This window comes from Sarcophilus harrisii, chromosome 6, assembly GCF_902635505.1.
Source record: "Sarcophilus harrisii chromosome 6, mSarHar1.11, whole genome shotgun sequence".
NCBI lineage: Eukaryota > Metazoa > Chordata > Mammalia > Dasyuromorphia > Dasyuridae > Sarcophilus > Sarcophilus harrisii.
This window is the reverse complement of record NC_045431.1, coordinates 237,369,611-237,396,402: the sequence shown is the minus strand read 5'-3', so window position 1 is coordinate 237,396,402 and position 26,792 is coordinate 237,369,611. Positions and strand designations below refer to the sequence as shown.

Genomic DNA, 26,792 nt, shown 5'->3' with positions numbered 1-26,792 from the left:
AAGCTCCAGGGGCTTCCTCAAATCCCAGAAGTCAGTCCCTCTGAGGCACTCCTCTCAGAGCCACTGCATCCTAAGAAAGCGGTGACGGGGGCCGCCGGGGCTGTCACCCCCACGCTCAGAGGCCACGTCAGCAGAGCTCGCACACAGAGCGCGCTCCAACCACTCGGGCTCACTGACTGATGCTTCCACAGATGATTCAGGGGGCCATCTGTGGCCAGCTCCAGGGAGGCAAGATGCTGCCAGAAATAGCTGGCACATGTTGGCTCAGGAACCAGTTTTAGCCTCTTCCTGGGCAAACTGCGGGCAGAGGCCCACATCACCTAGGATGGGAGACATTTCATCCCTCTAATGTGAGACCCTTGGACTTTGGGACCGCCGTGACTCCTCCAGCCTTCCTACGACCGTGACCATAATCCATAATCTGGTTGTCAGTATTAACAATAATAAAATCTCAAAACTCTAGCACTTTAAAGGTTACCAAGCACTTTCCTCTCAACTCCATGAGAGTTGTGATGATTTCTTGAGTTCTCCTTATTGCAAAAGTACTTAAAGTTAGAAAGAACCCTAAATTTGGAGTCAGGAAGACCGGAGTTGGAATCCCCCATCTCTGACATCATTGACTTCTCTAGACCTCAGTTTCCTCACCTCTAAAATGAAGGGGGACCAGGTGACAGCTGAGGTCTGCTCACTTGCGACTCCAAACAAGTCACCTGCTCTCTCGTGACACTGCATGACTATGCCATAACTGCTGGAAATGAGCTGCCTTAACTTCTTACCCAAATGAAACCATGGGTCCTCCCTGAGTTGATAAAGGAGCCCATAAATATCAAATCATCTCCAAAAGCCAAAAAGACTGATGATCCTCCTCTCTGGGAACCGAGGTAAAAGCAACCTGGGAAGTCATTTAAAGGGGAGCGTATCCAGCACCAAGGTGAGCTCACACTTAGCCAAAGCAAACTCAGATCCTTGAGACGACTGAACGAAGTAGAGATACCTGAATCACCGAACCAAATACACGAGGAGTGACTAAACTGTCGTGAAATTGCCCAGGACCTTGTGAGATGGCTTTGAATGCCCTCTGTGCAGAAACTCGGGAGCCACCAGTCAGTAGACACTGACTCACGACTTGTGGCTGCAGAAGGTTGAGACTGCGCAGCCATTGGTCCAACCTGACCCAGAACCCTCTCCAATATTCCTATCAGGGAGAACTCATATTTAATGAGAAGAAAGAAGTTTACCTCATGAGAATGAGGTCAATGAAACAAACCCATTCCGTTTGGAAGTAGCTTTTGATATTGGGTAGTGTTTTCTTTAGGCAGAACCCAAACCTGCCTCTCTGGAATTCTTGTTTCTCATGTGCCCCTTCCTCCAGAAAGCCCTTCTTGATTTCCTTTCCCTAATTGTCTTCTATTTCACTTCTTCACATTCAAGTTCTCCCACAAGGATCTCCCTCTGGACCCTTTCAGTGGGGTGAACAAGGAAAAGGGAGCTCTTTGGCACCCCAGGCGCCGACCACTGGCTCTGGAGTCTACATGACCCTCTTGTGTCACTTAATCTCTAAGTTGCCTCATCTGAAAATGGGCATAATAGCAGCCCCTCCCAGGTATCCCAACACGTTGCCAGGATAAAATGAGAGGATATGGATAAAGAGCCTTAAAAAATATCAGTAATGGATACTGGATAATACCATTGGATCATCAATGGATAGTGATCATCACTAGACTTAGGAGGCCTTGAAGGCCATCCCAGCACCTTATGAGCTTGGGTGGACTCTTTCAGGCCTGACAGCTGTCAAGTAAACCCAAGGACAGATGGAGCCTGCCCCGTGGGACCAGCCTTTGGCTGGCTCCTCACCAGGAGGCTGCCCGTTTGGCGATGAATTCTTTGGCTACGATGATCACTGAAGCAAAGGGAGAAAAAGTCGTCCCGGGAGCAGGATCTCCGTGTCCAGGACTGTTTTACACTGTTTTACACAGAGAAACGTGCATAGACAGGTTGCTATCTGAGCCAATGGAGGGAGTTCCCACACTGATTAATCGGGGATCTCTCACGGTTCAAAGTCCCTCAGAAGAAGGAAGTTTCCAGAGGCAGAGACCATTTCGTGTTTACATTTGCATCCCAAGGCTAGACATACAGGAAGCACTGGCTTGCCCAGTGGTTAGTGACCAGCTTCACCTGTTTGCTCCTAGCCGTGCTCCCCGAGGTCCATCAGGGCAGTCCAACCCTTCCCCTGAGTGACAAGGGGGCAGCCCAGCCCTTCCCCACATCCTTCCTTTTCCAGGCCAACCAACTCCAAGTTCCTCCAATGCTTTCCTACATGAGTGGCCCCTTGAGGTCCTCCCTGACCTGGAACTCGGACCTTTTCTTGTAGAGGGGATGGACAAAGAGAATCCTCTGGGGAACTCTTGACCAAAAAAGAAAAAAAAGAGCAAACTATTGGGACAGAATTTAACAGGGCAAAACCCGACTCTGAACAGACTAAAAATGGAAGGCAGCGTGATCCAATGGCCATCTGGTCTGCTCTGGTGTCACAGATCCCCTTGGCCTGGCTCCTGGCTCTGTGCCTTTCTCCTTTGGGCCTCAGTTTCCCTGTCTGCAATGGGAACGAGTAGCTGGGGCGAGGAGACCTCTGGGGTCGCTTCCAGTCCTATATTAGTTATCCCAGGGCCTGCTGTGAAATTTTACTGCATTATCCCCTGGCAGGGCCCCCTGATGCTTTCCTCTCTCAAGTCACACCGTTAATTTTAGCAGGAACCGTTTTAGGGCCCTCGAGTACAAGAGACTGAAATCAAGGCTGCTTTGAGACCCAGTGAATCATCAATTTCTGCTTTATTTTTACTGAATTTCCATGGAAAAGAGAGAGAGGCTACCTTAACAACAAAGATCTGCATTTCCCTGTCCTTGGAGACAAGACTCCATCCTCCTCCCCTTCTAGAAAAGCAGGAGAGAAGAGAACAAGTGCCCGGAGCTTCCGATGCTTCCACCTTCTGCCTTAAAGTATAAGCATCAGTGCCTCTGTGAAGAATCCCACCCAACTAAAGATGAAGCTCCAGTTCTCCCCTTTCCCGGGTGCAAGTGCTGTAGAGCGTGCTAAAGGCCTGGCCAGGGAACGGGGATGTTTATTTTAAAAAAGTGAAAAGAGGAGTAGGAGCATTTCGGGGATTTTGTGTAAAAGAGCGATCACGCTTGTTCCGTGCAGCCTCAGGGGGCTCAACTACAGAGAACAGGGTGGGAGCTCCAAAGAGGGAAACCTCGCTTAAAACAGAGCTGGCCCAAGTGGGAGGGGGGTGCCTCCCTGGAGTGAGCTCCCTGTCATCACAGAATGTCAGCAAGGGAGGTGGCCATGGGGTTCGTGAGGGGGACTACATGGCTTCAGGCAGGAGTTAGGCTCTAGACAAGGGAGGAGCCCTGAGAACCCCTCCAGGCCCTTCTGCTCTAGAGCTGGGAAGAACCCTGGGAATCCCTCCAGACCCTTTGGTTCTAGAGTTGGAAGGAACCCTGGGAACCCCTTCAGACCCTTCTGCTCTAGAGCTGAGATTTTCCAGGAGAATCCAATTTCTCATTTTAGAGGAAAAAGCAGAGGATATGAAGGACCAGATTCACATTAGTGGAGGCTCGGAGAGATCCAGTGACCGGGCCAATCTGGAACTCGGATCATCTGGATTTGAATCCTGAGCCCATTCTATCGGAAGCAAAAGCCAGATGAAGCTGAGAAATCCTGTCACTTGTCAGAACAACTGAGCCTTCAGGGACCACTAGGTGGCACTAGAGTGCGAGTGCTCAGGCCAGACTCCAGAAGCTGGAGAGCTCCCAGCTGCGGGTTCAAGCCCCTTCCTGGCCGGGTGACCTTGTATCCGTCACCTAGGACCCCTGTGGGTTCCGGCCCCTTCCTGGCCAGGTGACCCTGCACCCATCACCTAGGACCCCCGTGGGTTCTGGCCCCTTCCTGGCCAGGTGACCCTGTACCTGTCACCTAGGACCCGTCCCCCCAGACAAGGACTGGGAGGCCCCCTTAGCTTTCTCTGGGCCAAGCAGCCTTTTTAAAACCTTCCTCGCAAATTTGGAAGAGGGTATTTTTACAAAGGGCTTCTGTGGAGCAAGAGCCCAGCAGCCAGGCCCCCCCTCAGCCCAGCATGAGCAAGGCCTTATGGGTGCCCGTGTGCGGGGCAGAAATGCTGAGGGCGGGCCTTTTTCTGAGAGGGGCGAACTCCGTTTCAAATCAGCCCAGATGCTTTAAAGACCCCTGGGGTCAATTAGCATATGCAAATGTTTACCTAAGCTGCTGCCTCCACAAACAGCTCCTTGAATAATGCATCCAGAATGCACTTCAGAGGGGCCCTCTGAAGTAGGCCTGGGTGGGAGGGAAGGAGAGGGGCCTGCGCAGCAAAGGGGCTTTCTGCCTCAGTCATTGGAGCCAGGCTTTCACTCAGTTTCCTCTCCTGTCAAATGAGAGGCCCTCTAGGGCCGAAGCCCCTCCTGCATCTCTTCTCCTGCCTAAGCATCCCTTTGTTGGGGCTCAATCCCTGCACTAGATCCAGCCCCTCGCAGCCCATTTGGGTTTTTCTCGGAGAAGATCCTGCACTGGTTGGCTATTTCTTTCTCCAGCTCATTTTATAGATGGGGAAACTGAGGCAAAAGGGGTTGCTGAGGGTCACACAACTAGCGTCTGAAGCCACATTTGAATTCAGCTCTAACCACTCGACCATCCAAGCTGTTCCTTAAGCATCCCTCAATTCCCCAGTTGATATTGATACAGAATAAAGTCAGGGCCTTTCATCCTGTGGTCACCTTCTCATCTGTCAAATGGGCGTCCTAATGGCTTCTGCCTCACACAGGACTGTGAGGAATAAATGACTTTTGTAAGGCGTTTTGCAGACTTAAAATTCAGTATGAATATGTTGTTGTAATTATTTAAAATTTAGCGATGCCCATTTGACAGATGAGGAAGCAGAGGCTCAGACAAGGCCATAAAGCTAATAAGCCACTAAGGCAGCACAGCAGAGGGGGGGGGCGGGGGGGGGGGGGGGGGGTCTGGACCCAGCCTCCCGGCACGTGCAGCCCTTACTATGGGCCGCAGTCAGCCCCGCCGCTCGGCTGCTGAGAGCCTGAAGAATGTTTCGGGGTGCAGAAAGCTATTAATTGAAGGTAGTTTGCATAATTTCCTTCCAGTCCTGTCGGCAGCGTCTAATTGCACGTTGTTAGCAGAACAGAGACAGATGGCAGGGCCCGAGTTCCCATGCGGCTTCTGGGGGAACGAGGGCGGGGCAGCTCTGTCTCTCCCCTGCCCAGGGCCGGGACCGGGGGGTGAGAAGCGGATCCTAGAGCGGGAGAGGTGTTGGCACGATCCACCTGGACGCAGGAAGCCCCCGAGGTAGTGCAGCCGTGTGCCGGGTCCAGAGCTCAAATGCGGACCAAACCCAAACCGGAACGGTCCCAGAAAGCCCAGAGCCTGCCCTCAAAGGGCTACAGCTGCCTGAAGGAAAGGACAGCCAGTGGCCAAGTAAGAACATAAAGGAAACTGGAGTGCGGGGGGATTTCCTGGAAGTGGGGAGGCCTGAGCTAAACTAACGAGGCGGCGGAGGCAGTGAGGAGTCATCCCAGGAGAGGGCACCCCCTGGGCCACGGAAGGGGAAGAGGGAATGTCCTCTGCAGGCACTCGGGCCGGAGCATGTGGGGACGGTGGTCATCAGTCCTAAACCTAAGCTGAAGCCAAGCACAGAGTCCCCGGGGATCCCAGGAGAAGGGAGAGCTCGTGACTCCTGCAGGCAACGGGTCAGGATATCCCTTGGCGACTGGGCAGAGGAAGGCCCCAGAAGGCAGCTTGTTGTCCACGCCAAGGCTGGCCGGGGTCTTCTTGGAAAAGATCAGACCTGCTGAGCACCTCCTGGGAGGGAGGCGCAGAAAGGCGACTGCTGGGTATATGGAGAGGGGGACGGCTACAACAAATGGGGCCATTTCATGGGGCTCCTTGTCGTAGCCATTGTCCAGTCATCAGATGGGGTCTGACCCTCTAGGAGCAGCCCCCAGGCTCCTCTACCTCCATCAGGGCCTGCCCGGTTATCATGCCCACGGATGGCTTCCATGACACTTTCTGTCCTTCTCCTCCTCTGTCGTCCCCTTCTCCTTCTGCCTCCGTCTTCCCCAACAGCAAAGTCTTTTCCAACGAGTCCCACCTTCCCATCGGGTGACTTGGCCAAATACTCTGGGGTTTGGCATTTCAGCTTCAGTATTTGTCCTTCTGATGCATAAACCGAATTAACCACTAACGACACCCCAGGGCCTCTCAAAGGTCTCCTCCGGCCCCACAATCCCCAGTTCTGTGCAGTCCGACTCTCATGGCCAAACGCCGCTGCTGGAAAAACCAGAACTCAGACCCCAAGGACCCCGTCAGCGAGGCCGGGGTTCTATGTCTCAGCCTGCCGCCTGGCCGGGCCAGAACTTCCCCTCCAAGGAACAGCGGCTCACTCCTCGAAGTCTCTGTCTGTGCCAATCTTTGAGCTCCTGAAAAAAGGCGCGACTTCTGGGTCTTCCTCCTCAATCTGGCAAGGAGCAGTGGGACCAGTTGCCCCGACCTTCATGCTTTCTGTCTTCTCTGTCAAGCTTCGAGCCAGCTTTCACACTCAGCCTCTTTTACCACAGAGAGGACTCTGGAGCTGCCTTCTCTTTCTAACAACAGTCCCTCATCAGCCCATCCGAGATCATCCGATCTCCCCCAGCACCTTTAATTTTGGCTTCTGAGTCACCAGCCTGGTATCTGCCTGACACGCCCTGTCTGAAAGTTAAACGTGTGCCCCGGTTGTGCTCTTTGTGCTCTTTATCCAGGCTTGAGCCAATCATTGTTTCATGTGGGGTTCCAATAGCTGCTTTCTTGGCCCACAAACGCGCTCTTTGGGGGACAAGGTGGATGACCCCACGTGCTCAGCCCTCTGAGGACTTGCCACATTTTGCTGTGATCCACACGGTCACAAAGTCCCCAGTGCGGTCAGTGAAGAAAAAGGAGCTTTTCTCTGGTCTCCCCTCGCTTTTCTCCATAATCCACTGGGTGTTAGCGATGGATTCTCTGATTCCTCGGCCTCCCCAAAACCAGCCTTCTCATCTGTCATTCGGGTTCACACCCTGCTGGACCCTGGCTTGCAGAATAATCTTAAGCACACAAAACGAGCACAAGTATGGAGTAATTTGAACACTCCTTAGAGTTGCCCTTTTTAGGACTGGGACATAAAGGATATTTTCCAACCCACCGGCCATATTTGCTGGTATTTTGAGTGTACATTTTAACAACATCATAGGTTTTAAATAGCCTGGCTGGAATTCCATCACCTCCACTAGCCTTCTTGTTAGCAATGCTTCCGGAGCCCCACCTGACTTCATCCTAGATCAATAACATCATTTAGAGATGCTATTTAGACCTTTCTTGGATATTCCTGGGATGAGCACTAGCAGGGATGGTCAAATCATATGAGAGCAAGAATCATTCTCCACTCTCTCTCTGTCTACTATAGCATTCATTCATTCATCCTCCCTCCCTCATCCCTCCTTCCCTTCTTCCTTCCTTCCTCCTTTCTTCCTTCCTTCCTTCCTGTCTTTCTTCCCTTTTTTATGATCATGTGAGAGCAAAAATCACTCCATTCCACTTTCTCTCTGGCCACTATGGCAGTCTTCCTCCCTCCCTTTCCCTCTCCCTTTGTCCCTCTCTCATTCTGCATGAGGTACTCTGTTTGAAAGTTTAATACTATTTCATTATGATTGAATGAATTAATATTACTATTGCCACCAATTAAACTTGGGCTTAACTGGATAGGCAGCAGACAGAGAGCTGCCTTTAGAGTCAGGAATTCTGGGGTCTAGGTCCTCGCCCGCTGTGAGACCCTCAGAACTCACTTTTCCCTCTCACAGGGTCCCACATACGTCTGCAAGATTTCCAACATGCTAAGCAGGTGCATATGTTCACTAATAGAGGGAGTATTTTCAGCCAGGATCTCCTGACATCAAGTATAGATTTATTTATTTTTTAAGATGTTTTTTTTTTTCAAGCACCCACTGTGTGTGTGTTAGACATGGGGTTAAACACTGGAGAAGCAAAGTGAAAAAAAGAAATAACAATCCCTGTCCTCAAGAAGCTGAGGTTTTTATGGGATTTTTTCTTTTTCTTTTTTGTTTTTTAGCTATAACAGCATTTTCTTCCTAAACTAGCTTGCTTTCAGGGAGAAACTGTCAATCTATCATTACGATGAATAAACACTTTTAATAAAATGATCAAAAGATGAAATGATTAAATAGTAACATTTAGAAACTGAAAACCATTTCTAAAAGAATGACATTAGTCACACAATTTAGAAAGGTGTCTAGCTCAATTTGCAACTAAAAACTCCAGGCTGGAGGTAAAATCTGGCTCACTTTGCCAGGACTTTCCTGGTTTCAAGGGAGCAGGAAGAAGGCAGCATGTGACGGAGACTGCAACACCAAGTCTCAAAGACTGAACATCATGGCGAATGACATCAGTTGGGTGCCGGGTCCCACACTTCCCAAAACGTGTACAGCAGCACAGAACAGGAAGCAAAACGGGTGCCCAGCAATGGGGGAAGGGATGCACAAGAGCATGGGAACATCTTGATCTCATATTGTGCTATAAGCAATACAGAGATGGGGAAGTCTGAGAAACACAGGAAAATTCTTCAGAAGAGATCCAGAAAAAATGTTTGCAGCCACCCTTTTTGTAGTGGCAAGGAACCAGAAACCGAGAGGACACCCATCGGCCATTGGGGAATGGCTGAAAAAGTCACGGGATGTGAATGGAATATTATTGTTTTATAAGAAACGACCAGCAGGCTGATTTCAGAAAGGCCTGGAGAGACTCTCACAAACTGATACTAAATGAAGCGAGCAGAACCAAGAGGACACTGTACAGGCAACAACAAAATTGCGTGATGATCATTACGTGAAGATGGACGTGACTCTTTTCAACAATGAGGCGATTCACAGCAATTCCAATAGACTTGGGATGGAGAGAGCCATCTACATCGAAAGTCCATGGGCACTGAATGGCGATCACAACATTGTATTTTCGCCTTTATTGTTGCTTTTTTCTATCACCTTCTGATCCAATTTCTCTTGCGCAGCATGACAAAAATGGAAAAATGTCTAATCTACATTGGAATACTTACTATCTATGGGAGGGAGAGGGGGAGAAAAATTTGGAACACAAGATTTTGCAAAGGTGAATGGTGAAAACTATCTTTGCATGTTATTTGGAAAAATTTAAAAAAACTATTAAAATTTTTTTAAAATATTTTTTTTTAAAAAGAACTTGATGCAAAGAAAGCAGAAATGGGGGGGGAACAATATCATGAATTCAGTTCAATAAGGCAGAGAGAAACAACACCAATAGTTGAGACTGATTAACTGTAATGAGCCATCTGAGCTCCCAAGGATGGCCTCAGAAACATGAAACCAGACAGAAGTGGAGGGCGAAGGGTGCCCAATGGTACACGCATTGTGAAGCCGGGTCATTTTGCCAACAGGTTTTTGCTCAATTGTTTTTTTGTTGTAACAAAGGAAAGCTGAAAGAGGAGGGGCAGGTTTGGTCAGGGAACAACTAAGGTTGAAAAAACAAAAAAGCAAAATAAAACTTAAAAATCTACCTGGCCAATTGCATTAGTCTTTGAATGACACAGATAAAGGTAGGGAGTGGCTAGGTCTGAAGTCAAGGTTCAGATCCCACCTCAGACGCTTATTACCACTTAAAGTCCATTAACCTCTCCCTGACTCAGTTTCCTACTCTACAAAATGGGGATGGTTACAGTCCTCTATCATGAGGTTGTAAAGATCAAAGAAGTTAATATATAATATAATATAATACAATAAATGTCAGCTATTGCATCATTAATGCCCACAATGCAACAAGACCATATGTAGCACTAAAGTTAACAAAGTTAGTTTACAAAGTGTTTTACACGTATTATTATCTGATACTCAGAATATCCCTAGGCGGTGGCACTATTAGTAGCTCCATTGTATAGGGGCAGAAATTGAGGCAGAGAAAGAGGATGTGGCTTGCTCAGGTCCATAAAGTATATGGGGTCTGAGTTCAGATCTTCCCGATACCAAGACTCCTACTTTAGCCACGGGCTATCCAGCCTCCCCTTCTCCCCCCCCAGCTAGAGCGTGGTCCTGGCACCCTTGGGGCTTTCTCAGGGAGCTTGCTCCATCCCGGGGACTTAGGAGACCAGGGGAAGTTCTGGGGGCACAGACCGGAAAGCCTCTTCCTCTAATCCCTGCTGGCAGCTTCTTTCTGCACAGAAGGCAGGGCCAGGCACAAGGCTCGAGCAGCTGCCAAACTGCATTTCTCTGGATCTTTATCCCTTTTCCAAAGCCACGTTCTGGGATGCATGAATGTGAGGTGAAAGGTGATTGCTCAGGCTGCTTGGTCTGATGGGACGGAGGGCAGTGCAGAGGGAGGAAGGGGCAAGTAGAGACAGCTTCTAGAAGGGAGGGAGCCGCACTTAGACCATTCCAGAACAGGGAGTACAGTAAACCCTGGCAGGGAGCACAGCCACTCCAGAGCAGGGAGCACAGCCACCTCCTGCAGGGAACACAGTCATCTCCGGCAGGGAGCACAGTCATCCCCGGCAGGGAGCACAGTCATCCCCGGCAGGGAGCACAGCCACTCCAGAGCAGAGAGCAGTCACCCTGCAGGGAGCACAGTCACCCCTGGCAGGGAGCACAGTCACTCCTTGCAGGAAACACAGTAAACCCCGGCAGGGAGCATAGTCAGCCTTGGCAGGGAGCAGTCACCCCCTGCAGGGAGCACAGTCACCCCCAGCAGGGAGCACAGTCACCCCTGGCTACGTTCAGACAACAGGACTGGATGCAGGACACAGCCCTCAGCCATGAGAGCTGCTTACCTGGAATGGCGTCTGGCTATTGTAATTCTTTAATTCCTTGTTGCCTCCGCGGAACAGCAAAACTCGAGCACAGCTGTCCTGCAGGGGAAGAGGAGAAAGCCAGCATTAATGCCCATCTCCGAGGGATTCTCCCAGGAGGCCCGGCTAAAGCAGCATAATCCTCAAGGTTAAATAACACTATCAGGAAGCACTGACATGGAATTTTACAGCTTGCAAAGTCTTTCCAAATATTATCTCCCTGCATGCTCAGAATTACTCTAGACAGAAATCTAGATAGGTAGATGTTGTTGCTCTCCCCATTTAACAGATGAGGAAATGGAGGCAGAGAGAGGTGATGGGACTTGGCCAGAATTTGTTGGAATTGTGGTTTGTCCTTCAATGACATCAGGGAGCTGCTGCCATGACACGAAGTGAATTGGATTTAAATGAGAGGGCTGGGCAAGGTCACTAGCCTCACTTTCCCCTCCTGAGCCATCTGGGTCCAGTGGCCAGAGATAAGATCAATCAGGACACCTGGAGAGGGCCCTGGAAGCAATGGGAGACCTTGACCTTGTTAAGCTGAGGTCTTCCCCAGGGCTCAGTCTGACTGAGGCTGCACCCATTAAGCCTAGGGAGCAATTGGGGCAAAGTAAAAAAAAAAAAAAAAAAAAAAAAAAAAAAAAAAAATCTAAATAAATCTGAGAGAAAGAAATGCTTTTAAGGGCATCTGGAGATAAGGTATGATACAGGGTCACAGAGCTGGGCAGTATCTGAGGCCGGTTCTGAGCTCCCTGACCCGAAATCCATTGCTATATCCACTGAGCTACTTTGCTGCCAAAAAAAGGACAAGCTACCTTAATTCCTAGGACAGTGCAGGTTGAAACTAGTTCCAGGACAATACCAGCCAGTGCTCCCCCAGCCTGGCCAGTGCTCCTTCAGGCCAGGGTCTGCTGAAGTTTCCCAACTGTGTGAGAGTCGCATCCATGACCTCATCAGATTCCAATGGATGTCACCAGTGAGGGCATCTGTAGGTGCCCAGAGAGTCTCTGGGTCAAGCACACAGTGGCTGCTTTAAGAAATGCTGTTGAAATGACTTGGAGCAATGGGCAGATTGGACTCTGGGATGTCCTTTAGCTCACCCCTAGTAGCATTCATAAGAGAGGATTTATTCCTTTGCTCGTTTTAGAGCTCGTTCGCTCCAGGTTTGACAGTGGTGGGTTTTTTTTTTTCCTTTCTAGAGAAAGTTATCTTGATATTCTAAATGGTCTCAAACTCCCAGGAGTTCCCTAACCAGGACAATAAGCTATGGGCTAGGGACAGGGCACCTCAGCCATGTCTGTAGCTCTGGTTTCCCTTTCCCTGATTTGCTCATCCAGCTGCGTGGAGGAAAACTTGAGATGTTATCTCTAATTGTTGCTTCCTCTATATAGAGTAAACCATACATTTTCTCCCCAGTCTCCTTAGCAACCTTTCTTCCCGGAGGCTGAGAGATGAAGACAATCACACAGATTTATTAATCTATTTGCTTTACTACTTATAGGCCTCCTTGACTGTGCATTTCTGATCACATCTCCCGGGTTCAGATTTCCTTCTTGCTTTATTATGAATTCAGCTAATTAGGGATTTGAAGGGAAGCAGCAAATTGGCTGCCTACCTGTGCATCGATATATTTCTGGCAGCTTGAGATCGACCACAGATTTATTTTAGGGCTCCATAATGAAGGAAAGTTTAAATATCAAAGGCTATCAGGCTGAGGCAGTTTGTCAGGAAAAAGAAAAGAAGAAACTCAAGTTTGGGAGCAGAGGAAATCAAAGGAAACCATTATTAATGCCTCATGTCTTCATCAAGCAGATTCTCTGAACAGTGACAGCGAAGCTGCCCAGAGTGTGTGTGTGGTGGGGCCCTGGAACTGTCAACAGAAGCAGGAATCAGACAAGTGGGAACATCGGCAATGGCCCATGAGCCGGTGACTGGATTCTACTCTCAGGGAAGTCTTGGTCCATGTTTTGGTTGTGGGAGGCAGAGAGTGAGAAAGGGATCTTACAGCATTTCCCCCCAAAAGTTTCAATGGTTCTAAAAAACACAGCCTGGTCATTTCACTTGTTAATTGAGAAGCTCTGAAGCACAGGGAATATAAGAGGTGCCTGAAATTGGAAAGATATGAGAGGTTCGAGGTTTGCTCCTGACACACATCAGCAGCATAAGCATCAGGTCACTTCTTAGGTACTGAGACAATGTCAGGACCAAACTCAGGGCAACACGACATGGACTCCTCCAACCTAACTGCCCTCCCCTAAACCCTTTCCTCAAGTTTATCAGTGTCCTTTGAGAATTGACCATGATCCTCCAGATGAGCTATGACAAGGCTTGAATATGCAGGGGCTCTTGATCCCTTTTTCCTACTAATTGAGCTTTTCAATAACATTGCTTGTTTTGTTTGTCACACCACCCTGCTGACCCACATTTTGCCTGTGTGTGTGATCTGCCAGCTGTTTCCCATTCTTTTCAGACAGCCTCTGCCAGCCAACCATCTCCAGCCTCTTTTTAAGTAGCTGAACCCAATATGATACTTTAAACCTCTCCCTATGGCACTTTATCACACTGGATTCAGCCATCATCCTTTTGAATCCTGTCTATCACCCAGAGCATTATCTATCCCGCCCCGTTGTCTTTTTATTTGACAATTACACAAACTCAGCATCTCTGGCACTTTTCAAGTCATTGACACAAGCATTTGATGGCACCGGACCAACTACGGATCCCCGTGGAACTCCACCGGAGACATCCTGCCAAACTGACACTGACTGCTCATACCCACACTGGAATCCAGCCATGAGTCCTTCCACTGACTCTACCCTTCCATGCCTCAGTATATAGAGGGTGGCGTGAGCTGCTGTGGAGTAGGCAAACTCTGGATAAGCCTCAGTGCGCGTGGATGGATTGTCCTGAGACTACACTTGAAGCCAGGAGCCTGTGGGGGAGGGAAGGGTCTGCCAAGATTTTGCTATTTGGGTCCAACCTTTAAGAACTCTGGACCCCGGGGCAGATTAGAGGGTGCAGTGGATAGAGCACCAGCTTGGAGTCAGGAAGACCTGAGTTCAAATTTGACCTCAGATTCTTAACACTTTCTAGCTGTGTGACTGGGCAAGTCACTTAACCCCAATTTGCCTCAGCAAAAAACAAGCAAACAAACCAAAAAAAAACCTCTGGATGCTCTCAAGATCAGAGAGGTGTAAAGAAGGCAAATTAGATATAGGGAAAGACTTCCTAAACATGTGAACTACTCCCAAGTGGTCTGTACTACAGGTGGACATGAACTTAGTGAGTGAGTTCTATTCCTCGTTCTCACTTCCCACACCCAATCTATTGTCAAAGTCTGTTGATTTCACCTCTGTGGCAACTGTTTGGTTTCAATTCTGCAACATTTCTTTTCAATTTCACCTCTGTAGCATCTTGTAGATTTCACTTTTGTGACAATTTCACGTCTACAGAATCTCTTGCCAAGTCATTCTGCACATCTCTGTCAATTTCACCTCTGCAACTTTTCTTTTCAACCTCAGCTGAAGCATCTCTTGTGCATTTCACCTCTGACGCAGCTCTTGTCGATTTCACAATATCACAACAACTGAATAACAAATAGCCGGGTGACCCTGGCCTCCTTACTGTTCATTGTCTCCATTTTACCGCTGACAAAACAGAGACTGAGAGAAAGTAATTTGCCCACAACCACACACCAACTACAGTGTAGCAGGCAAAGTACTAAACACTAGGGATACAAAGAAATGCACAAGACAGTGTCTGCCCTCAGGGACGTTTCTGTCTAGTGAGGGAGACAAGATGCAAACTAGGCACAAATAAGCTACAGATGGGTAAATTAGAAATGATTAATAGAGGGAGGGCAATAGAATTAAGAAAGATCTGAAAAGGCTTCTTGTAGAAAGATGGAAGGAATCCAGGGGGTATAAATGAAGAAAGCGGCAGCAGGGCTAGTCAAGGAAAATTCCTGGAGCCCAGGGACAGAGTCTTTTGTATGAAAAACAACTTTAATCCAGCCAGTTTCGCTGAATTAGAGAATAGAGAGTAGACAGTGTAGCTGTTAAGGAGGCTGGAAAGATGGTGGTGGAGGGATTATGAAGGAATTAAATGCCAAATAAAAGATTTTGGTTTTGAATTTAGAGATAATAGAGAGAGGGGTGGAGGTGACAGGGTCAGACCTGTGCTTTTGACAGCTTACTGAAGGATGGACTAGAGACTGTTCAAATAAACCCTTAGATCTGTGATCTCATCAACCTGGGCACTCTCTCCAGTAACCCAAGTTCCAGCCCATTCTGAGTGACTTTCTCCATCCATGTCCTTTTATTAATTTGCCCCATAGAACTCAACCAATATGGTGGTGAAAGCCTCCTGCTAATTAAAAAGAAGAACAATCCTTTGGCCCCTTGATTCTAAAATAATTACTGGGGAACCAGCTCAGTGTGAAGCCAGAAAATATGAGGAAACTTAGGGAAGTCTGTTTGGAGTGACCCAGAAGAGCATTCTTGGGGGTGCTGCCAACAATCATCACTTCTCACCTGCATAGCCTTCTAACTGCTCCCCTGCCTCAACTCTCTGCACAATCCCATCCCTCCTTCAAAGAGCCATCAAGTGATTTTCTGATCATTTATGTCTCCTACTCATCCATTCTTCTGGCTCCTTATCACTGCCAGCATTAACAAAATGTCCATAAAGACCATTTTATGGCCTTGAATGTCCTGCCCTTGTCCTTCTTTTCCGTTCTTCTTACATTTCATTCCCTTCCATGTGTTCTAGGATCCACTACCTTGGTTCTCTTCCATGTCCCTCACAAACTACACTCCAATGACCAACTTCCTGAATTTTCACTGGCTGTCCTCAAGCCTAAGCCTGCTCTCCTTTCCATCCTCCACATCCTGGCTTCCAGAAAGTCTCAGCACAAATCCCATCTTCTACCGGAAGCTCTTTCCTTGTTCCTCACCGCTACCTACCTCCTTCCTTCTGGTTCCCTTGCTCTTACACATATACTGGAGGGGGAAGTGAATGTCCACCAGACCCTTTAGGAGAATGACTCCCAGTGAATCCCCATGAATCTGGAGATTTAGCCTCAGGTCACAGGGAAAGCCAAGACTTCCAAGAGGGTGACATCACTTCACACCTTGTCCTGGAATCTGTCTATTGAACCAAAAAGCTGAGACCATATAGAGGAATGAACTGAGAATTCTCCAGATTCCCAAATGATTTTTTAAACAATCATTCCTGGGTGAAATCAAATGGAAACACTGTAAAATCTCCCTCCTTTGGTTCTTACAGCCTTTAAAACACAAACTAGCTCCAAAATCCCCATTTTTTTCAAATGGTGCATAATATGTACATGTTCTACTAAGGGAGATTAAGAATCCCCCACCCCTGGTGAGGGAGTAATTAAGAGGCAGATGACTGAACAGATGTTTCCCTTGTTCCAACCACGCCCTGGGATTTGTGTTTCTCTCCAGCAATGAGGCTTCCTTAACAATGCTCCAAAGCAATTTCCCAACTCCAACAGCTGGCCTGGTTTCATAACAGTTCTGAAGACAAGGCACAGATTCAGTTCAGAAGAGGATCCGGTCATTCTCCACTCCTCAGGCTCAGAGGTAACGCCGCCACTTCCATGAAGCTTTCCCGGATTGCTCCCCAGCCTGACTCTCAGGTCTGAACCCAAAGGCCCCCTGGTGACTCCTCCCTTGGGCAAAGGCTGTCCCACCTTCCTGTCCTGTCTCATTCATCTGTGTCCTGCTAATTGTGCTCCTTAATCCAGTGGTTCCATGTCCCTCTGCAGGACGGTCCCTTTGGACTCCTCCTCTGAAAGAGGAGAGGCTGCGATTCTGAGTCTATCCAAGGTCCAGTCACACCTTTCATGGGAAGAATTGCGGCCTCCCCATGGGTCCCTCTCTGCTCCCAGAGGAGATTTCCACCCATCAGTGTCTCTCATCTTCTTCTTGGCTTCTCTAGAAAGTCCCCCCATGTGCCTCTGCCTGGCTACACATCAGGGGGTGCATGGGGCGGGCCCCTCCCTCTTCTGCCTGCCTGCTCTGGTGACATCCTCCTTCCGGGTTCCCTTTCCCAGCAGGGTGGACGCCATGTTATGGCCGACATCCCTCTGCCAGCCCTGAGTGACTTTCAAATGCCCAGACCCAGCGCCCTCGCCCCCTGCCCCCTAGAATTCTTGGTGCAGGGGGCGCCAGTGAGGAAGGAGCCTCTCCTGGTGCAGCTGGCACGTTCTGGGACACGGACAGGGTTTAACGTGTCAGGAATTGAACCCAGAGCCGTGTCCACCACCGGCCACACCACTGACATCAGACATTTGTTTCAGGACATTTGCCTGCCGAGTGAGAACATGCTCCCGTCTCTCGGCCCCCCGTTTCTCACCTGGTTGTAAAGGGCACAGATGTGCAGGGCGGTGTTCCCGGAGGCATTCTGGGCCCCCATGTCGGCTCCGTAGAACAGCAAGTGCTCAAGGTGGTGGACGTGGCCGTAGCGACAGGCCTGTGGGGGACAGAGGTCGACAGTTATCGGACCCGGCTCCCCCGGCAGCAAACATGGGCCCTCCCCGCGCCTGGGCAAGGCCCGAAAGGGCCTGCAGGAGAGCCAATCTTTCAGGCACCGCTCCCTTCAGTCCGGGCCCTCCAGCCCTGGGGGCCAGAGCTGTCACCAGCTCGGAGACTGGCCCTGCCGTAGCAGGAGGCCTGAGGGACTGGGGTCTCATCTGCAGGGAGTCCCGGGCTATCCGCCTTTCAACCACAGCAACAGAGGACTCGGGGCTACAACCTCCAGGGGCAGGAGGAGGCTCCACTCACAAAACCAAACCGGCTCCTGGCTGTGCAGCCTCCCCTTGGGGGAGACCAGACAAAGGTCTCTCTGTGTGGGAAATGACCTCTGATAAGGAGCAGCAGCACAGAGTGGGATGGGAGGCCCTGAGGCCGGGGAACTGCCTAAAGGCCAGCTTGCTGCTCATCCCCGGGGGCTGGACGCCGCCCATCCTCAGGTCTCCAAGCCCAGACCAGAACAGTGGAAGATTCCCGCTCGGTTCCTGCTCAGATCCGGTCTCTCGGGCTGTGGCCAAGGGACCCGGGGCCTGGCTGGGTGGGGACAGAGAACCCGGAGGAGCGGGACACGTGCCCTGTGTTCGTGCACCTGACACTCTCGGGACCCTCACAGGACGGGCTGGCCCAAAGCCAAGGACCGGGACTCCTTCCCTGGTGCCACAGGCGCCCCCGCGCGCCAGTGCACCCCCAGGGGGGAGGACAAAGTTGTCCCTGAGAGCCTGGTCTGAGCCCAGATGGGAGGGGGCGTCAGAGCTGGGCTAGGGAGGAAGCCCCTTGGGTAACCAAGATGGAGCAGAGGCGCCACCAGGTGGCAGCAGAGCAGCCCTTCCGAAGGGCCTCTAGTACTGAGCTGGAGATGGCGGGGCCGGGAGGGGGCCAGCAGAGACAGGGTGGGAAAGACCCCCCACCTCTGGCCCCTGGCCCCAGAGAAGGGCCGGAAAGGGCCCCTGGGCTACACTAAGGAGACAGGCGGGGTCACAAATGCGCAAGTGCCCAACGCAGGATTTTAAGTCAGGTCTTTCTGACTCCAAGTCCCGGCCTTGGGGCTCATCCAAGGTTATCTTGGTCCCCAGGGGAAAGCAGCGTCCCCCCTTGTGGCTCCACCCCCCAGGGTACCCCACCCCAACAACTGAGAGGGATCCCTCATTTCTAGGGCTCCTGGGCCAGGCTGTGGGAGGGATGCCCTCAAGTGTGGCCACAGCCGAGAAGAAACATTAAAGAGGGCACCAGAGGCAGAGCTGGTGAGGGGGATCTGGGCGGGGCGTCCGGGGGTCAGATCTGGGCGGGGTTAGGGGGGCTACGTCTGGGCATCCAGGGACAGAGCTGGGGGAGAGGGGTCTGTGGGGGGAGGCATCCGGGGACAGAGCTGGGCGGAGGGGCCTGTGGGGGGCTGCCCACTGGGCATCCAGGAGCCCTGCCCTCGCTGTGAGCTTCCTGGAGCACGCCGTGGCAAGGAAATGGGGGAGCTGTTCTGCAACAGGGGCTTTCAGAGGAGGGGAGCCTGACCGGGCCATTCTTGGGCCAGGAATTAAGAGCCCGGTTCAGGGGAAGGACCCCTCAAGGATCCCTTGAGCACCTGGGAAGTCTCCGTGACCTGGAGCATGGTGCACAAAGCAGGAGCCACAGCCGGGGTGAGACCAGCTGGGAGCCCGTCCTGCCCTCAGGGGCCCAAATGACTTGGGGTGAAAACTCCTAATACCAGGAAGGAGCCGACCGGGTCTGAATATGGGGCAACAGAAGCAGAGGCGAGCTGAACATGGGCAGACCCTGTGGGAGGGGGTGCTCGGACCCCGGGGCAGGGCCTGGATACGCTCCCACACATCCTGTCCACACCCACAAACACGTGCAGCCCCCAAACTCACCGTCGGCTCACAATAGCCACCAGTCGTGATCCGAGGTCAGAAAGCCTTTGGGGGGCACAGGGCAGAGGGAGGGACCCCCGAGCTGCCAGGGGACGGCAAGCCTTCTGCCTGGTGCGGGCAGGTTATCTGAGGGGTCAGGGGCAGTAAAGGACACCAGAGTGGCTCCTGCTAGGGGCCCGCGTGGGGGTGGGGACAGAAAGTCTCCAGTGTATTCCCCTCCTCCCAAATTTGGGGCTATCTGGGAGCAATCACTGCCCAGAGAAGCTCTCAGACAGGAGGCCACCAGGTGGCACCGCAGGGCACACTCCGGAGCTGGCCCTCTATGTGTGAGCCGGGGGCCTGCGACAGACATCCTGCCAGCCTCTGCTCCCCGCGGCAGTGCCCTCCCACCCAGCGCGTCAAGGCTGGGGGGCCCCTCTCCACCTCTGGGGCTCGTGGCTGAGGGACATCAGTGACCGGCCAGCCCGGGCCTGGCCCAGAACCCCGGACATTGTCCTGACAGGAGCCCCGCCTGGAGAGCGCCCGGGACAGGCCGGGATTCCCAGACCGAACCGAATCCCGACACTGAGCCCTTTGTCCCAGGGCCCCGGGCCCTTCCTCTGGAGCCGAGTGCCCACAATACATGTGCCCAGCGATGACTCCAGTAACAGAAAATAACATCTATAAAGTGTGCTAGATTCTGGGCACAAATGACTCGCTCGGGGCCCGTCACAATGTCTAAGGGAGGTGGATGTTCTGACTTTACAGATGGAGAGACCAAGGCCAGGGCAAAGGGTCACAGACCCAGGGCCCTGACTCCAAGGCTGGGACTAACCTCCCTGGATCCCCTCAGTCTCCCCCACGCCTCCGACTTGGGGGGCAGGGAGAGCACAGAAGGGCAGCCTGGGACCCCAAGGCCAGGAGTTCGAATCCCAGTGCAGACAGCTCTAGCTGTGGGACCTTGGCCCAGTCACTTCCCTTCGAGCCTCAGACTCGATGCCCCTCAGACAGAGCAGAAGGGCCAAACCTCCCGCCCAGGGGCTGCCCAGCCTGGTGATCAAAAGGAAACACGTTATTTTTAGCCTGCAAGGATCCCAACAGATTTGGGGTCCGAGACCCCCATTTCCACTTGAGATCGAGGCCCCCTGGCTCTAACTCTAGAACCTCCTGCCCCGTCACTGCCCACGACCCTGGGGAGTGGCAGGCAGCTTGCTTGGACCCCCTCCTGTGAACAGCTCGGCGGCTTTCTGAGGGACGGGCCTGGGCCGTGGGGGCCGCAGGTCAGCAAGGTCTGACCCCCATCCACGGGACCCCTCACCCAGGCCCCTTCCCGCAAGAGTCCCAGCAAGGGGACCGACTGCGCTTTCCAGGGCTTGGGGGCCTGTAGTCTGAGCCGTTACAGGCGGGGAGAGGAAGGCAGAGGGCGCCCTCGGGCTCACTGCCCCGGACAGGGAGGGAGGGAGCCCTGGGGCCGACCTGGTGGATCTCGTGCCAGCCGTTCTCGTCCTTGCAGCCGACTGTGGCGTGCTCGTGGAGCAGCAGCTCGCAGCAGTAGGGGTCGCCTCCGACGACGGCTGTGTGGTAGAGGGGCGTGAGGCCGTAGCTGTCCTTGTAGTCCGGAGAGGCCCCGAGCTCCAGCAGGGTCTGCAAAAAGACCCAGACCGTGGGCATCAGTCCCATGGGACGGGCGGGAAGGGCCGGGGCCCGGCTGGAGAGCTCCCCGTCTGCCCCACTCGAGCGGCCCTTCCAAAAGGGCCATGGAGGGAAAGCAAAAACTGGGATGTGGTCATTTAGAAATGGGAGAGGGGCGTCAGGCTGACATCTCCCACACTCCCCGGCTCTGACCCCAAGGCCAATGGCCTTCGACCGTCGAGGGGGAGGGAACGAACAAGGACATTCCAGCGCTTCTGGGCCCATCACGAAGCTGTTTCCTAGTGCTTGGAGGGGACTCTGGGGGCCCTCATTCCACCACCCTGGCACCAGAAGCCCTGCCAGGAGCTTTAATGGCTAAGAACATAAGCCTCTCGACAGACAAAAATCAAAAATTCCAAAATTCGAAGCGGGACTTGGGGAGGAGACTTAGTTCACTTGAGGAAAAGCCGGCAGCAGGTGACAAACCCTCGGATGATTACCTGGGAGCTGCTGGGAAAGGGAGCACTCACAGCCCGACCCCCAGCCCTTTACCTTGAGGGCCACCTGGTTCTTGGCTCGGGCAGCTTTGTGGAGGGCGGTCATTCCGTCCTTGGCTCGGAAATCCAGGTGGGCGCCTCCGTTTTTCAGTGCTTTGATCACCTCCACGGAGTTGTCGAGCTGGGCTGCTAGAGTCAGCGGCGTTTCTGAGGGGCAGAATGACGAAAGATTACAGGAGCCGATTCAACTTAATCAGCATTTATTAAGCTCCAACTGTATGCTGGGCCCCACACTTAGGCAGGTGCCGGGGACACAAAGAAAAAAATAGTCCCTGCCCTCAAAGACAGAACTTTCTCCTGAGAGACATCACGTGCACTAGGAAGTAAAAGCAGGGGGTCTCCAAGGGGGAGGAGCCCTCTGAAATAAGGGGTTTGGGCAGGGCCTGGCAAGGAGGGGGCACCTGCTAGGGCTGTGCTTCGGAGAAAGATGGGGCTCAAAGCCAGGTTAGGGCTCAGCTCTGCAAAGGCACATATGTAGGGCACGGGAGGGCACACCCAGGGAAGTGCGGAGGAGCCAGTCGAACTGGAGCGGAAAGCTGGTGAGACAGCCAGGAGAGGGGTGGAGGGCACTTGGGGGGAAGGGTCGAGAGGAGGGGTCTCAATCTCTTTTAAGTGAGAATTTATACTCCAATCAATTTCTAATTTCCTTAATGGCTCCCAATGATCAGCCATTGATCATCCCGTACCCAAGTCAGCGTACTTAACGATAGTTCACAAGCGATGAAGGCACTCAGCCCAAATGGATGGTCCCCATTAGGCTCACTCTCCCACCGAGGTGGGGCAGGGACAAGTCAACAGCTGACAAATGGACAATCCCTTTGACCGATCTCCTACCGGACAAGATGGCCTCTCTCACCACCAATCGAGACACTTGTGAAGTACTAAAGCCTGGGGATGTTGGGACACAGATAAACCTAGGCCTGCTCCCATGATACTTCTGAACTTCCCAAGGACAGCCAGGGCGACGGCTTAATAAAAATGGCGTCTACAATTCTGGCAGACTCGTCACGGAGAGAGCCATCCGCATCCGGGGAGAGGACTGAGCGTGGATCACAACGTGGGATTCTCCCTTTGTTGTTGCTGTTTGCCTGTGTGTGTTTTTCTTTCTCATTTTTTCCCCTCTTGATCTGAATTTTTTTGTGTCTGCAGCACGATAAATGTGGAAATAAGTTTGGAAAGACCGCACATGTTTGACCTACATTGGATTGCTTGCTCTCTGGGGAAGGGAGAAGTGGGGAGGGAGAAAGAAAAATCTGGAACACAGGGTTTTGCAGAGGTGAATGTTGAATACTATCTTTGCATGTATAAAAATACATGAAAGATAAAAATAAATAAAATAATAAAATAAAAACAAAAGGCTATCATAAAAAAATTTTTAAATGGCCTATGTTTATGTAAGGGTGGGGTGGATCTATTTAGTCAATCACTCAACTAGGACACTCCACCCCACTTAAAGTAAAAGATAAAATGCTTTCCTGTGAGACAGGAACAAGTCTCAATCTACCCTAGATTTTATATTAAACATGAAAAGTATTTGGAAAAGTTGTAGTTGTGCCGTAAAATAAGAAATCAAGCTCAGGAACCAATTGGTACCGGAGAAGGGCGAGCTTCTAGCTAGTCACTGTGGAAGAGAAAGAAGGGCACTTCAACTCTGGCTTTGGCCTACTTCCCTACGCCCCCCTCTGGCTGGAAGAAAAACCCCTTAAACTTCAACGAGCCTCCAGCATTTAGGACTCTTCCCAGCATTGCTAGAATCCTCCCTCAGGACCACGTGCGCTTACCACGTAACGTTTTGTACCAATCTGTTTGCTGAGTACTATTCAACTTCATAAATACTCGAGAAATCTACTTAAATCTGATGGACTAAAGGATTTTAAGATGAAAAATCAAGCTGGAAGTCTCAGTGATGGGGGCTTACATCGAGAGTACTGGGAAAGGCAGGGCCCAGGTCCTCAGGACTCCCCCAAAAACCTCAGGACTCCCAATCCCAAGAGGACGTGAGAGATGAGTGTGGGGGCTCAACTCATTAGTGAGAGCAAAAAGTTATTACTCACATTTGTAATAAGAACTCTGTGTGTGTATGTATATATATGTATGTATATTATATATAATATATGTGTGTGTGTGTTTGTGTATAAGTATAAATGACAAGTACTCTATAATATTATATTATAGATATTATATATATTATATATAATATATATATTATATATATAATAATATATTATATATATTATATAATATATAATATATATAATATATAATAATATATATAATATATAATATATTATATATATATTATATATTATATATATAATAATATATAATATAACAAATACTCTATAATAAGCATGTGTGCCCATTTAAGGTAAAAAATGTCTCAGCAAGTTGACTTGGTACCAAAAGGCTTTGAAAACCCATTTCCACACCAATGTCAGCAAAGGTGTTGATCGGGTTTGTCCCAATCAGTTTCCACATTCTCGCGGCAAATCACATTTTAATAAATGACCTTTTTTGGACATCTTCACCCCCCTCCAGTAAGGAGGGGTTGTGAGACAACTTAGAAGCCATCAAGTTCAATAAAGTTCATTTTACAGATGAGGGAAACTGAGACAGAGATAGACAGTGGTTAAATGACCATTGCTAGTGCATGTCTGAGGCCATATTTGAATTCGGGAAAACTGCTTTTCCTCCCTGTCCCCAAGAGCATGTACCCAAATACATCTCAGTGAGGGGAACAGGCAGTGTTGAGATGGAGGGCGCCGAGTTTGAGATAAAATAATCCCTCCATTTCCAAGTCAACAGCTGATGGAGGCCTTGCCAGCTCTGAGCTGGGGTCTCCCGTAACCCCCCCCCCCCCCAAGGCACCCTATTTCTAAGCAAAATAAAGACTGGCGGTCTGACACTGATCTGTGCTTTTGCCCAAAGCTTCTGAAACGAAGTCCGATTCTATCCATTGGCACATGGGCACCGTGTGCGAAATCCAGCATTTCTTGTCAGTGAGAAGCAGGGAAACAAGCCGAGGTGGAACGGGAAACCCGAAGGGCTTGGCTACCCCGAATCAACTTAGCAAGTCATTACATGGGCTGGAAGTTTAGGAGTAAGGCCGTCCCCGAGACCGGGCAAAGGGTGCTTTCGGGCGTGGCCCACAGGCCCGGGAGACAGCTGCTGAGACACAGTGTCTGTGAACTAATGCTCACTGTGCTTCGACTCCAGAAAAGGAAGGGACAAAGGAGTCTTCTCCTTCTCCCTGGGACGGCCCTGTCCCATCAGCTGGATATGGGACACCCAGGCGAAAAGTTTCCTGTTCTGATGCTGTTTTTGTGATTAACTTCATGAAATCTGCGTCCCATGTGGTACCAGACAGGCCTCTGGAACCCCACCGATTTTTGCTTTTTTCCCTTTTACCTCTTGGATTTAATTATCTGCTCAGCTGTCACTCAAATCAATGTTTCCTTCTCTTGCCTTAGCTCACCTGGTTTCACCTACAAAATACAGACTGTCCCAGTGACATGAGCCAGTGGTGAAGGAGGAAGGAGAAGTGGAGGAGGGGGGAGAGGATAAAACTGGAAGGAGGCAACCATGAGCCCAAGGTGGCCACCAAAGGGCCCAGAATCTTGGTAAAGACCTCAAGCCTTTAAGATGGCAGAGAAGGGCCCTTAGACATGAAACCTACTGTGTAGGTCATTCTGAGGACTAAATGAGATCATATTTGCAGTGTCTGGCACATAGTAGGATGCTTATTCCCTTCCCTCTCTCCCCATACATTCATAAATGAGATGGTGGTATGATAATCATAAAAATAAGTTTCTATACTTGACTCCAATAAACACACGTATCAAGCACTTACTGTATACCAGTCACTGAGCAAGGTAACAAAGATTAAAAAATAAGATGAACTAGTCTCTGCCCTCAGGGAGGTTACACTCTGAGGCAAAGGCAGAGAGAACCCAAGGGTGTACACACCCGATAATATGGGGACACTGCCTGGAGGAGGGGGCTTTGTATGAGACTTGAAGGAGCTGAGGATTCAGGGAGGAGAATGCAGACATGTAGGACGTCCTATACAAAGGTAAAGAGAAAGAAGGAGCACCTGGTTCAGTGAGAAACCAAGGGAGGCGACAGCTCATGAAAAATCCAAGTAAACTGGAGTGTGGGGGCAGAGTTAGGGGCTGGTTGGCTCAGGAGAACTCCGGGGGCACCGTGCCAACCACAAATGTTACTGCGAGGCTTAGCGCAGAAGCCCTTCTGGATCCAATTGTGACAGACCGGCCTGCCCGCCAGGCAGCTCTCCACAAATATCTGGGTGCGATCCTGATTTGCCAGGTGGGATCTGAAAGCCAGCGCTCTGACCACCATGGAGTACTGCCTGGCGGGCAGGCCAGTCTGTCACAATTGGAGAATAAGAGAGAGCTTCCTCATGGATCCAGAGGGGCTTCTGAGCAAAGCCTTAAAGAGACTCAGAGATCTGAAGGGACTGAGATGGCACGGGGCTAAGGGAGACAGGAGAGGGTGAGGCTGAAAAAGGGGGCATGGAGGGCACAGCTGGGCAGAAAGTCTAGAAGGGAAACGTCAAGGAAGACTGCAAGCTGGCAAAGTGAATGAAGGCCTTCGACACATGTGGGGAAGTTTGGAAGAGGAACGGGTGAGTTTGGGAGGAGGTGGAGAGAGCCAGGGCCCTCTCTGCTGAACATGGGGACTTTCATGTACCTCAGGAGTGTCCATGGGACACACGGATGACAGGCAATTAGTGAAACGAGGCTGATACTCAGGGGAGAGGGTGGTGATGGATGGAAAGAGCCAGGAACCATCTGCCGAGAGACCAGAACTAAAGCCATAGGCTCAGTCACAAAGGGATTGGAAGAGAAGTAAAGGGGACACTCTGGGGACAGCCACCATTAGAAGAGGGGGATCCAGAAAAGGGGACTGAAAAAACCCTGGCAGAGAAGTAAGAAAGCCAGGAAGAAAGCAGTTCCACAAAAATCTAAGGAAGAGAGAGGATCCCTCTTGCTTGGCAAGAAAATTCAGCGCTTCAGAGAGGTCAAGAAATTTGAGGACCGAGAAACAGGCACCGGATGATGGAGAGATGCTTATTAAACTGGGAAGGGCAGTTTCTCTTCAATAGCGACATTGGCAGACAAATTGTAAGGGGCTGGAAAGCAAGAGAGAAGGGAAAAAAATGGATCAATGACTCTAGGCGCTTTTCTCTGGGAGTTTGGCAATGAAAATAGGAGGGAACGTTGGGAGACAGGTGGATCAATAGATAGAGTAATAAATGGATAG

At 50.8% G+C, this 26,792-nt stretch overlaps 1 protein-coding gene across 1 annotated transcript in view; it reads right to left on the bottom strand.

Moving 5' to 3' along the window:
* Positions 1–26,792, bottom strand: part of SHANK2 (SH3 and multiple ankyrin repeat domains 2) — a 539,915-nt gene that overhangs the window by 442,001 nt on the left and 71,122 nt on the right. Inside the window, exons 6-9 of the mRNA XM_031943606.1 lie at positions 21,505–21,656; positions 20,797–20,964; positions 17,304–17,420; positions 10,905–10,982 (exon numbers count right to left, since the gene is read on the bottom strand). Of these exons, the coding sequence (XP_031799466.1) occupies positions 10,905–10,982; positions 17,304–17,420; positions 20,797–20,964; positions 21,505–21,656 (515 nt within the window). The remainder of the gene's footprint in view (positions 1–10,904; positions 10,983–17,303; positions 17,421–20,796; positions 20,965–21,504; positions 21,657–26,792) is intronic.